Genomic DNA, 13,451 nt, shown 5'->3' with positions numbered 1-13,451 from the left:
TGTATACGAGTGAGAATGTGGACATATTTTGTCAATGGATTTTGGCACACTTGTAACATGTTCCTACTCTGGTAACACTTTTTGTGTAATTAGGCAGCGAATATTGAGATGGAATCTAATGAGACTCACCAGGTCGATTCCAGGAAGGCTTATCTCTATCACTTAATTCTGGCCACACACTAAATCATGGGATATTGAGAAAATACAATCCATGCTTTGGATTTTGTGGTATAAAAGCATATTATTTTTCTTCCTCAATGTAACATTCAGATTATGAAAATATTTCCATGGATGGTTTGGCAAGAGAGTATCATGCAGTAACATTTTTTCAAAAACCTTGTTAATTTAACATTATATTAGGCTTGAAATGTAAGTTATATGTAGGAGAGAAAAGTGAAGAGAATTCATGTCACATAGCAATCGAATTTGTTAACATGGACCAAACTTCAAGGCCAAACATAGGGAACCCAAATCTATTCTCATGTTTTCTCTTTTACGTTTTCAAAGAAAGTTTTGCTTGATTTTCCTCCCCTGAGATTCCGTTTTTACAACTCATGCTGTGAGAGCATTCATACTGGCAACCTAATTAGATAGAATATAAAAATAATCACTATAACTCAGAAAACTGCATTTCAGATACCACAGAAGATTTCCTTTATCTTATAAATTTTAGTGTAAATTGGACTTGTTCTCAATAGTCCTTTGAACTGAAGGTACTACTGCACCCTGAATGCAGTCAGTCTCTAACCCATAGAAGTTTTTCTAGGTGCATATTAGTTTCTTTTGGGGATAACCTGACTATACTAAAGTCCTCAAATGGACTTTTGTTACCTTCCCTCTCATTTTAGAATGAGGTGCCTTCACTCCATCCCACCCATACACGTAACTTCCACACAAGCCTGTCCCTCCAGCCCTTTATCCACTCAGGGGCTGTGGTCATTGGACAGAAATCTTTACAGCACTTTCACATGAATAGAACATTCTGTGTTTAGGAGACATCCTCTAAATGGATTATTCAGAGGAAATAATCCCCCCGCCCCTCCTTTTTTTTTTTTTTTATCCCCAAGACTAGGCTGTGGAGCTCAGATTCTGCAAAGCCCTGGCCATCTAAGCTGTCTCTGCATGAGGGAGAGAGAAAGGCATGGAGGAGGAAGGTTTACTTGGTTTTGCAGTAGGCCACCACACACATGATGCCAACCACAAGGAGGGCGATGCAGATGCCAGTTATGGTCAGCACTCTCTTCTGGTACAGCTCCTCCGCCTCTGGAAAGGGATGAGAGCAGATGTCATCACAGGTCACTTCCACTTGCCAGGACTGACTACAACCAAACAGTGGGCATGCTGCATGACATTGTCCATGTTCACAAGAAAATAAATACATGACGATTCTTTATGTTTACACACATAGCTAATGTACAACATGCTCTGCACTATGCTTGGAACATAAATAACAAAGCCAGCTGGGGCCATTTACAATACGAATATTATACTCAAAAATTACTTATAATTATAAGCTATAAATATATATATAGTTGATAGTAAATTGGAAATCATAAACATTAATTATAAAATAACTATTTGGTTAAAACTCTGTAGTTTTTTGTGTGAAGTCTCTTGCAAAATAAAATATAAAAAGCTCTTGCAAAGACAACAGGAATCAACATCAATGAAAAGAGCTGGGATTGGCAATTACTGGGGTCCCCCTTCCTCCTTCCTCCCTTCTTTATTCCCCAGCTCCTGGCCTTTTTGTATTTCCCAGCTATTTTGTATCATCACTTAATATCCAGTGGTCTTTACAAAGAGTCATTTCTAACTTAAATATATTAAATTCAAAGACATTTGCAAACATGAACTTGGCTTGTAGTTACCTAGTAAATTGAGTCAGGCTCTCTGTGATTTAACAGTAAAATGTGAACACAAGAAGCAATACAATATGAGGTATCAGGGCACTGTATCAAAGAAAATCCCATGTGATGGGTAGGACAGTTATGGGCCCAAGTGGAGACTTGTCCTTTGGAAGACAATTCTAATTACTCCACCAATTGGACTTAGGAACAAGTTTATTTGTCCAAAGAGGTCACCAGTACAAATGATGTGTGATTTGGAACAGAGTTCACATTCATACATTGGCCAACTTGGCAAATGAGCTAATGTAGGTTATGCTAAGGAAGTGTGATGCTTAGAACTTTGAACTAAAGATACTACTGTACCCCAAATGCAATCAGTCTCTAATTCATAGAAGTTTTTCTATTTTCGAATTAGTTTCTTTGGGGGATAAGTTGATTAGACTAAGGTAGGTCAGGTTCTTAACAAGATTTGCTGATTTAATAGGGACCCTGATCCCTTAGGACCTGAGCTTCCAGTGAGTCTAATTACATCTATTGGAAGATCTTCACAAGTTCACTCAGAAAGAGAACTCGACAGCAGTGTAAGCTGTTCACTTGCCATTATAATCAATAAGTTGGTCAAGAACTGGGGAATACTGTATAAACAGAGCTGACTTATCTGGACATCAACAAGGGACCCGCAAAGCATATTTCCATATTACATCTGCAGTGGCACAACTACACCTTTAACTACACCTTTTTCTCTTTTGAGAGAGGGCAGCTTGCAAGAAGTTTTCTTTAAATGAAAAAGTGAATTTTAATTTCTAGGATACAGTGGACCTTATCATGAAACAAAACATTTCCTACAAGCCGAGCCCATGATAATCAAATTCCAGTGAACAGGTCAAGAACATTGTCAAATCAAATTAATATAGCACTGATTATTAACAGGAGGAGAAGGAGAAGAGAAGTCAGTGGGTAAAGGACTAGAATGCTGCATAGATTATACAAAAACAAATCAAAAGGGTTGGAGGTGGAAAGGAAAAACAAACCAAGAGGACAGACAGACTGACAGAATGACAGAGAGACCAAGGAAGGGAAAACAAGGTTAAAAGTTAAGGAGCCATCTGAAGTCCCTGGCACAGCATGCCTGATACTAAGGGAGGAAAAATAAATAAAGAAAAGAAAACCAGAGGGAGGAAATGCTTGGGTGGGAAGAAAAGGTAGATGCAAAGTTGGAAGGGTCATTCCATACAGCATAACTCCTAATCTAAGCTAGCAGTCATGTGGAAGCCACAATTAGAAAGCGAAGCGGCTGGTGCATTGCGGTGAAACAATGTACTGGGAAATATTGCATTGGTGTTACAGACTTTTTTGTGTGTGCAGCAAAAGTCAGATGAGGACAAGGAATGTGAGCGCTTATATGTTAATTGCGTGTGTCTGCTGCCTCCCCTCTCCCATAGTCACAGGACAGGGAATTAATTTCTATGGGGTATCTGGTTGATGCTGCTGCTGTAGCCTCCCTTCCTGATCTTGGTATCTTGATCAGGTTTTAGGATACATGTCTAAGAAGCAGAGCTGTCACCCCACTGGTCCTTCTCCCTGGGACCCAGGACCAGAGCACAGCTCCTTGGGCTGTGAGGTGTTGGTGAAGAAGTAGGAGTATAGGTATTACTGCCAAGAGATGAACGCCCTGTATGACTGTCCTCTTTTCCTTACTCTACTGTTTTCTTCTTTGGAGATGGGCAAGCCTGTGGTCGTTCTTTTCTACTGGTATCTTAACATCCTATCTTTAGAAAGAAGCTCGGAAACTGCTTCTGCAAACTTCAAAAACGGGGACATGGACAAGGGCTAAATGGGAAAAAGGCATCATGCTTACTCTCAGGGATTCTTGGGACGAGTTGTCTTTTGGTTGTTAATTACAGAAGAATAGATTGAGCTGCGCTTGGAAACATATGGTGCATGATGACGGGCACATTCTTTCTATGCTGTGTAGGCAGACACATATTTTCCAGTAAAATGATCATTTCATGGAAATAAAGAGGTAGCTCAGTAAAGGCCAAAGGGTAATGTAACAGCACTAAAATGAACTGATTCAAGCCAAGGCCCATAGAATACAGACGTGGGATTAAAATCCTGTATTCACATCAGCATTGACCAGATGCATTACAACTCTCATCCACATTGCTATTTGAATTTTTCACGGTTTGGCTCAATCAGGTGATTCCACACTATGCATGTGATCAAGGAAAAATACTTGGTGAAAAATAATATAAACAATGGATTCTTTAACCTGTTTTTCCCCATATTAATTTTTTTCTTATGTGTCAGATCAACTGGGGAAGAGCAAATTAGAGACAGACAGGGCTGAAAACAAGAGTCCGTCATTCCGATCGGTGGGTCTGTCTCTCAGTGAGCAGAAATGCCCCAGAGTCTTCATGGTTTGGCTGGACTAACATGTTTCCAGATCAAGCACATTTTTCAGTCTGATCTGGCCTGGCCAAGAAACAGAGCCCTTACCTTTCTGAGTTGTACTTGACCTTTAAGGTCTGATTTTCCTGAAGGATGCAATGTTCTGGTTTAGTACACCAGCCAGCCTGGAACTATGAGCCTCTGGAAACTGTACCTTTGAGAACCACGCGGAGAGCAGCACCCTGTGTCTTTCCTAACCCATAGAGGATCTTACTGAGGGGGAAGTTGTGTATCTGAACTATCCTTCGCTTTACTGTTGGGGACAGAAACAATACCTTCTATAGTCAGACCCTCCAGCTATAAAATGAGGAATATGCTGTTAAGGATAGAAGGATATGGGGTAATGGTAGAATTTTTTCCCTCCCTGCAGGATAGGCCAATAATCCTGCAGAAGTGGGACAATTTTTTTCCCCCGAGGGAAGAAACTCCAACAGATAGCTCCCCTCAGTACACAACGTGCTCCCTAGTAATAGAGGTGCTCCCCCTTGTGTTTCTCCCTCTTGGGAGATGTTCTGCAATGCACAAAGGCCCATTCACATGCACCTGGGGGCTTCTCATCAAATTGATAGTTTACTCCTGAATTTTTTTTTTTTTTTTTGGAAGAAATGGGCAACCCATTGAGCAATCCCTGTAGCTGCTAGAGCTTGCAACTGCCTCATTTCCCACAAAGTCTGGAAACTACATTATGTGCAGCCTGTGATGTTATCATCCAAAAGAAGGCAGTGGCTGTAGCATGCCCCTGCTGCATGATGTCCCTGAAGCCAGCTGGATGGGGACCAGATATTCTGTGAATCAGGACATTGTGTCACTGATCCAACCATCGTCCAGGACTGTAGGCGGCATTGAGAAAGACAGACTGGCCTGGCCCGGTGGAGTCTCTGGGAAGGTAGCACAGCTCCTTGCTCCCCAGAGACTGGTCTTCAATCCCAACTATGTAGGATGAAGGCTTTCCAAAAAAGTGTGTCCACATTTTGTATACTCATATATTTTTCTTTTCCTTTTACAGTGTGAAATTTTCTATTCGATTACTTGTCTGGATAATCTTCATGACTCAAATTTAATTCCATTACCACTGGAATCTCCACCTAAAATAGCACAAGGCTGCTTTCTTTCTGTTTTCTATTTCCTTCTTATAAGATAATGAAGTTGACTAGGGTGGTGCCTGAGTATCTCCAGATAATCTGAGTAATTCAAGTCTGTGCATTTAATATTGTGTTGTAATGTAAGGGCTTTCTATATACATTACATTGTCTATATTAAATAGATTATTTTTACATTGTATGCCCAAAATCCTACCAGGCTAAGATGCTGTGTGTTTTTTAAGCAGATGGATTTAAAAAGTCTTTTGTTCTCAGGACTCTGAGTGGATTTCCCCTGTATCCTTTATGTGCTACTACTACTTACCCCAGCTTTTCTATAACAGCAGAGCCAGATCCAATCAGTGGGTTAAGCAGCGTGGGATATATGTGAATTTGCAGCAGGTGGGGTAATTTTAAATTCTAAGTGAAGGATGCTTGGGAATCTAAAACCTGCTGCACTCAGTCACATTTCAGTAAACTAATCATAGATTGAACGCAGAGAAATCATTGTTATAGCTGTATGATCCCTTCTAAAGAAAAAGGAAATTAGTTAGGAACTGAAAGGTAAGAGTAGGAAGGGAAAAAGATTTCAGCTCATAGGCTCTAAATTCTGCAGGCTAAAAGGAATGATGATTGGTCCATACCCATAAATTCAATCCCAAGATGCTCTGCCAATGCAGAAAGTTGACAAAAAAAAGAAAGAAAGGGAAAAAGTTTCAGAAAAGAGCAATACACTGCACTCCAAAACACATTACACATGACTATTATGGCTCTCTGTGCGTGCACATTGAACCAGACAAATGGTGCGTGGTTAAGAAGCAGTGCTCAGGTACGCCTCTGTGAGTCCACATAGGGAACATCTCTTTTTATGAGGTGTGCAAAATAGCAGCACATTGTGTCTTTATTAACCCTTAAAAGATTTTACTGAGGGAGAATTTCTGTCGTTGAACTATCCCTTACACTATTTCCTTGTGTGGGAATGGAAGGATTATTTTTATAATCGGAAAAGGCATTTGATACTATTTCATTCCTTTTTTTAAAAGGCAGAAGCAAAGTTCCAAGGAGGTGAATTTTATTTAATTAAAATAAGTAAAATTAATTAATTAATTTTTTACCCAAAGACACCCATGGGCAGAGGCAGGAGCAGAAGGCAGGAGGATGGTAATTTGGTCTGAAAATGTTATCAGGTTGGACTTGGATTTTTCATTGTTTGTGGGTAGTTGGCCTCGAATGCTTCTTGCTCATTGGTTGTGTATTTATTTTCTTAGCTGTATCTCTTTTACTTCTTCTAATCTTCCACTTTTCTCATCACTTGTCTGTTTCATTCACAGAAAGCAACAAATGCTTCTGCCCCAAAACCCCAAACAGGGGCTTGGGACACTGGAGACTCCCTCCAGTTTTTCTCATATAAGTTCTGTGTGGTTAGGACAATTCTACGCCTCACTTTTTTCAAACTGTAAAGAAAAAATAAGTGAGAAAATCCAATTCCTAGGGTTTTTCATCTTAACTTATTACTCCTTTAAATAACAGAGAATCAGCGAAATCACTTCTCCAGAATGCTGGACTCCCATTCTCACAGCCACTCGGAGGACCTGCAGGGCTGCCCAGGGAAGTAGACGCACAGGTATGAGCCAACAGCCAGCAATCCTGGCAGCTGGGACTCTGGAGACTCCAGGATTGCAAGAACAGCAGAACTTGCAGAGGCTCCAATGAGGAAGTGGGAGAAAACAAGTCCAAAAAAAAAAAAAAAAAATCTCCGGGGATGACACTTTTCATTTTTTCATTCTCAAAACAAAAACTGATAATCAAATTTCATGATGTGGAAGGCTCTAGGACTTCCTTTCTCTCTCTCTCTCTCTCTCTCTCTCTCTCTCTCTCTGTGTGTGTGTGTGTGTGTGTGTGCGCGCGTGTGTGCATGTGCATGTGTGTGTGGTCAAGAAGCAGGTGGGAAGGAGAGACAGCATATCAACTGAGATCTACATTTTCTTCCTTTGATCACTGCCTCAAGAGATACAAGGGCTATTCAATGATATGGCAAGGTATCTCTTAAGTTTGAAAAAAATGCCGTGGAGGGGTGTTTCTCTTACAAAAACTTGTGTTTGGGTACCTCATACAGAGAGGGAAAAAGCTGAGTGTACTGGAATCATCTTGGTTTCGGGTCCTGCTTCTGCCGTGGACCTGTTTAGTGACTTTGGACATGTTAGTTTTTCATTAACAAAATATTTTTTATACAAACACATGCCTCACTGGGCGTCCTTGGAGAGTAAAGGAGATGTGAAATATGTGGCTAACAGCAGAAGGGCTTAACAGCTTGTGTAGCAGACACATCAAGAGATGTACCCTGGGCCACTTGCTGTATTCTCGTTTACTTTTGGCTACTTTCATGGCCAGAAAAACTTTTTAAGCTCTGGGGATACTTGAAAACTTAAAAACTTGCTGCCCTTTAAGGAAATGAAGCTTCCCAGACTTTTTAAAAGTATGTATATATATATACACACACACACACACACACACATATCAAAAAGTACACTGCATAACAAGGATCATGGGAAGTACTATACATAATAGTTTCCTCTGCCTTGGGTCCAGTGTACACAAGAAAATAAGCTATCTTTTTCATAAATTAAAAAGCTAGGGGATTTAGTTATGATTAACTTGGTTGCACAATATTCACAGCAAAAATAATTTATTCAAATCCAGATAAATTTCTCTTGCCTCCGTACAACACTCAATTGGTCAAAAATTGGCCATTTTTTTCCTATTTGCTTTCTTCATACAAACTTTGGAACATCAACATGAAAACATTCATTTTCCAGGGAAGTCAATAATAAATTTCCTTACTCATTTCCATGAAGGTGGGACCCAGCTTTTCTTTCTAGAACCCCTTCCCTCTCTTTCCTTTTTCTCCTACCAGTCAGTAATAATTTAAGGGTTAAAATCAAGCGATGTCTACAGGAACTCTCTCCAGAGAGTCAGGATTCCATGCCTACGTGAACACTGCTCATGATCTGTATTAGTTGCATAGAAAGCTTGGTTAAGTCTTCAATAAAATTAGTAGCATGCCCATGCATACATATTACTGCATTTACAGTTTTATAGGTAAGTCTGTCAGCCTAACTATAATTTCATTTCGCGGGAAGTCATTCATATCAGGCAGCTCCAATTTCAAATAATTCAATGGGAAATTGGTACTTAAAACTGGAATCTCTTCTGGCCATAAGCCCTAACAAGGAAACAAGCAGAGGGAACATGCATCAGTCATACTAGACCCAGAGCAAATACTGCTCTAATTTATTTTTACTATTGGTAGCTACATTTCTTTCACTGTGAGTCAAAAAAAGCAGAATACACGAGCACTTTTCATTTTATGAAAAGGTTATTACTTTCTATCTGTTCTACTTAATCTAATGTTGGCCTGGGCTCATTAAGAATCACATGCTTCCTATTGAACTTCTGCCTAGCCACTACATTTTTCAAATTAAATTAATAATTCAGAAACACAAAGTTTACTGTAAACAATCTAGTTTCTTTTTCTACATGTGATTTCCGGCTGTGCTCTGAGCAATATAAAAAATTAATCTAAATCCAAAAGTCTTCAGAAACTATTAAATATTGACTCACGAATTCTTTGTCTTAGGATTTTATAATTGCTTGAGGAAAACTGATTAACCTGTAGGTTAATTTAGATTTTCAATCGCATTAAAGAAAAGAACAATAGAACAACTTTCTTTAACAAAAAATATATACCCATGCAATTATGGTTTCTGTTAACATTTGAAGACATTTAGGATTTTTCTCTTTAACATCTTGGGTCTGTTTAGGCTAATCATCTCAAAGACTTAAAATCTTAAAGTCTTGACTTTCTGTACCGATGAGATTTCGAAAGGAGTTCTGTCAATGCCAATTCTGAACAGGACCAATTTAGTGTCTGTCTTTTAATTTTAGACTTACCTTTATACAATGGAGATACTTTTTGTTTTTTTTCACATATGCCAATCCGTAGTGTCACTGGGCCCTTTGAAATGTTAACAGGAGACTTTCTCCTTAGTTCCAAATTCCATGTGCACATAAGCACACTCATAAACACACACACAGTAAAATCTCACTAACACTTGGCTGCAATTTATGGCAATTTTGTCACAGGTGAAGTGTTCCTCTATTCTACTGTTAGCAAGATGCATGTTCGATAAACAAGAATAATTTCAACAGGTTGCATTTAGAAATCCATGCAAATGATGGATGCACTAGTAACCTGTGATTCAAAACTACTTTGAAGGATATCTGCTAAATTGTTCAGTGTGAGAATGTTCCTAAAAGTTCTAAAATTACAATCTTTTAAAATATTCTAAATTTGAGCTAGTCTATAATTAGGTCCTATTGTATGTTAGTTTCTATATGACATACTTGCTCTGTACTGCCCCTAACTATTGAAAGTGTGAGTGCTTTTCCTTTTTTCCGCCCTAAAATCTATACATTATGGAGTGCCTGTATACACATGCATATGTGTGGACACACACACGAACACACACACCCCACACCACATATTGATGAACACAATTTTTTTCAACTAGGAATTCTGTGTCAGGTTAGGTCAAATTTGAAGCTGACTAACCTTGACAATATTTTCCTAGAAAGTACTATAAATATAATGTTGTATTTCAAGGCAAATGGCTGCCTTATAAAATATACATTTGTCCCTCTCTTTCACATTTTAAGTCAGTTTTTATAAATCAGTAAATGGTCCATGAACATTCTGACTAGAATCACTGTATCAAATCTGAATAATGTAAGTTTCATATTAATAAACTTAAAAAATTATCTATTCTTTAGAATGTTAGTTTTCAACTGAAAATGCAGTGTGGTAAGTTTTGAATGTTTCTCTTTGAAGCTAGGGACTATCTTTTCCCATTTTGTGTTCAAAATTTATGTTTTCCAGACTTTAAGACTACAAACAATTAAATTTTAAAACAGTCACTATGGTGACATTCTCTATCTTTATTCTGGCTTTCATTGCTACTTGAACATAAAGTTCTTAGAGCAGCACAAATTTATTTTTCTGCCTTCTATGTAGGGGTTTGCAGAGATAAAAACTGAAAATTTAAGACATAGAGGTTAGAACATTAACTCAGTAAGACAACACTGGAAAGCAATTTCTGATTGGAAGCTCTTGCTTTTCCAGACATGAGGCATCTCTGCTGCACAGCCATTACATATATTGTTTATAAATGTGCAATCAATCTTTGTTAAATCAGGTTAAATATGAATGCTGCTTTCCTGGATGTCATCCAAAAGTGGCATTGAAAGCGTACTAAAGAATTTATTTAAAGAATCACACTCTGAACTTCACAAATACATAGTGGCTATTTTAAAATGATATCTTCTGAAAAAGCAAATGGTCTAAAAGAGAAGTTGAAAATATTTTCTCTGGTTACCACTGTCAGGTCTAACTACATAATTATACTGTCAAATAGCTTCATTTTTTAATGCTTTTGTTTATATAGTGCCTGAACATTGCCTTCAAGGCACAGTAAAACTCTAACACCAAAAATGTAAATGTAACTTAAGTGATGAGAATTGTCATTAAAATCTAAAGTATGATTTTACTGTATTTATCCAGTCACATAGATTTGCCGAATCTATGTTATTTAAATACAAATACACATTTCTCAGAGAAATGCTTTAAGGTATTAATTAACATTCTATTTTTCCCTTTTATTTTTATTTTCTATCCTATCTATCTTTAAAAAATTAACTTAAAAATTAAATCAAGCTATTTGCTTTAGCTGTGGATAGAAAAATTCTCCCTACTAAATACATATTATTTAAATGTTTGTCAATAAAGTGAAGACTGTTTGGAAATTTTACAATGCCAATTTACAAACTTTTCACAACAGAAAATGCCCTAGGAAGTTGTCTTTGATATGTAGCCTATGTAAATACATAAATGCTACCTCCCTAAATAAATGATTGCACATTACGGGTCTAATCTTACCATAAAACATTATAGAATTTATTCTGGAAACTTCTATGACTGTTAACAGGAATTACAGAAACTTACTCTGCATGCATCAGAACAAGGGTCAATTGGATTCTTTTAGGACGCCTAAATAACCAGCTTATATCACTGTTTCTTATGTTAGATGAATTTAAACTGCAGTAAGCTATGTGACATATTTTTCAGGATGAGCAGTTGACAATCTAAATCAGTGGTTGACAAATCCAGCCCAGTGTTTGCTTCTGTAAATGAAGATTTAATGGAAAACACCCATGCACATCAGTTTTATGCATTGTTTACTGCTGTTTTCATGCTACAATAGTAGGTTTGAGTTGTTGTGACAGTGATGGTGCCACCACAAATCCTAAAATATTTGCTCTCTGAACCTTCACAGAAAAAAAATTGCCATTCTTTCATCTACATGGATAACTACATGATATGCATTTTAAATGCACTGTTTTGAAAGCTCCAGGATCAGAAGTTATAAACCCAGTTCACAATAGGACAAACACACGGTTTGGTTTATATAATTATGTACAAGTGAATTGGGTCTTTTAGGAATGATGTTCAAAACTTCATAAAGCCACAAACATCTATCCAAATTTCCCAGTTTTGCCTTAAGTTACATATATATATATACACACACACACACATATTTATCCTATAGTTGAGTTATTATATCTCAAAATAATAAATATTAAAGCAAATAACAGTAACTATTTTATTCTAAATTACTTTTGAAACTAACATAAAGAAATGCTAATATAAGTAAATAATTGTTTAAACTAGTGCTTGAATTACTTGTTCCCTAAGCAACGTAAACAGAAGCCAGGATATCTCATTTGCTGTGAAATGTTTGTTTTTAATTTTCCTACTTGATGCTTTTTTAAAAAAATGCCTCAATGCAAACTGTTTGGTTAATGAAGAAAAACATCTGAACTCCTTTTATTATGTTTATTTGTGACAAATAACACATTCTGAATCAAAATTAACTTACCATCATTTCAAATGTATATTGGTTACAGCTTAGCAACACCCTTTTCAGGATGTGGTCATTGTATAAAGAAGATGGGACTGTTCAGTAGAATGATTTTTATTTTATCAATAAAAGTGAGACTTTGAAATGCCTTTATTATCATTTCACTGCTTGATATTGACTATCAATTTGTATCACATCATTCAATATCAATTCCAGAAACATCCGGAGCCTCACACACCTATTAGTATCTCAGAGCCAACTAGTCGCGAACAGAGGAAGTAATACAATTGCTTTTGTTAATGTTCTCATGCGACAGGCAGAGGCAGTCAATATTAGACCTGGTAAGACACATCTAGCTCTAGGTGGAATCTGAGGGGAGATGCAGCAACAAGAAAGCAGCACCAACTGAGCATGCTCCTATTCAGGCAGAGACAGAAAGGGAGTGGACGTACTGTAGAAGCTGGCCATTACGTAGTTTTGGCAGCGATCACCAGTAAACTCATTTGGGCACCTGAGAGAAGAAACAAAAAAACAATGGTAGAAAAAACAGAGAAAAAGAGAAGAGGTGAATATATGCTAGAAAGAAGCTCCTTCAGTGTCATTTGACTGAAACTTGGTGGGTTCACCCTCAGGAACTGAATCTTTGCCCTGATTATGGCTTTCAGGCTCTGGCACTTCCCCCAAATGGTTAAAAATTTGGACAGAATGCAGTTCTTAAGTTGGTATGATGGAAAGATCCCAGCATTTTAAGTGGTTGCCTTCTTTCAAAGGGAACTCCTTAAAATGAAATCTGACGGTTTATTCATCTCAGTTTTCCATTTGATGGCTTTGGTCACACACGTTGGAAGAAAATGTTTCTTGGTTGGCTTGCCTGCAATGGTTTGTCAGCATCACGGGCCATCGTGACTGGCCATTCTTGTAAATTGATGACTTAGGGACCCACTTTGAGAGACAGTTAATAAGGTAATATTGAATGGGTTTATGCCTTGAGAGGTTAAGCCATAATTAGAACAAAATGAATCAGTTGCAACTGAGCTGTAAAAGCACCAAGTGGTAGTGATTGTTGCTGTAGTTGGGGGAGAAAGCAAATTTCAGATTAT

The 13,451-nt window shown here is 37.7% G+C and overlaps 1 protein-coding gene across 18 annotated transcripts in view; it reads right to left on the bottom strand.

Annotated features, from left to right (window-relative positions):
- The window catches only part of NRG1 (neuregulin 1), a 1,121,522-nt gene that overhangs the window by 18,227 nt on the left and 1,089,844 nt on the right, over positions 1-13,451 (bottom strand). For 6 of the 18 annotated variants that reach the window (XM_037983814.2, XM_007962125.3, XM_007962131.3 and 3 more), the window contains 3 exons: positions 12,804-12,862; positions 6,022-6,045; positions 1,161-1,263 (listed from right to left, as the gene is read on the bottom strand). In XM_037983814.2, the coding sequence (XP_037839742.1) occupies positions 1,161-1,263; positions 6,022-6,045; positions 12,804-12,862 (186 nt within the window). Of the gene's footprint in view, positions 1-1,160; positions 1,264-6,021; positions 6,046-12,312; positions 12,863-13,451 lie in introns of those variants that run through there. The other 12 variants (XM_007962130.3, XM_007962127.3, XM_007962137.3 and 9 more) reach the window with 3 other exon arrangements.

Source organism: Chlorocebus sabaeus, chromosome 8, assembly GCF_047675955.1.
Source record: "Chlorocebus sabaeus isolate Y175 chromosome 8, mChlSab1.0.hap1, whole genome shotgun sequence".
Lineage (NCBI taxonomy): Eukaryota > Metazoa > Chordata > Mammalia > Primates > Cercopithecidae > Chlorocebus > Chlorocebus sabaeus.
This window is presented reverse-complemented; position numbering and strand designations above follow the sequence as displayed.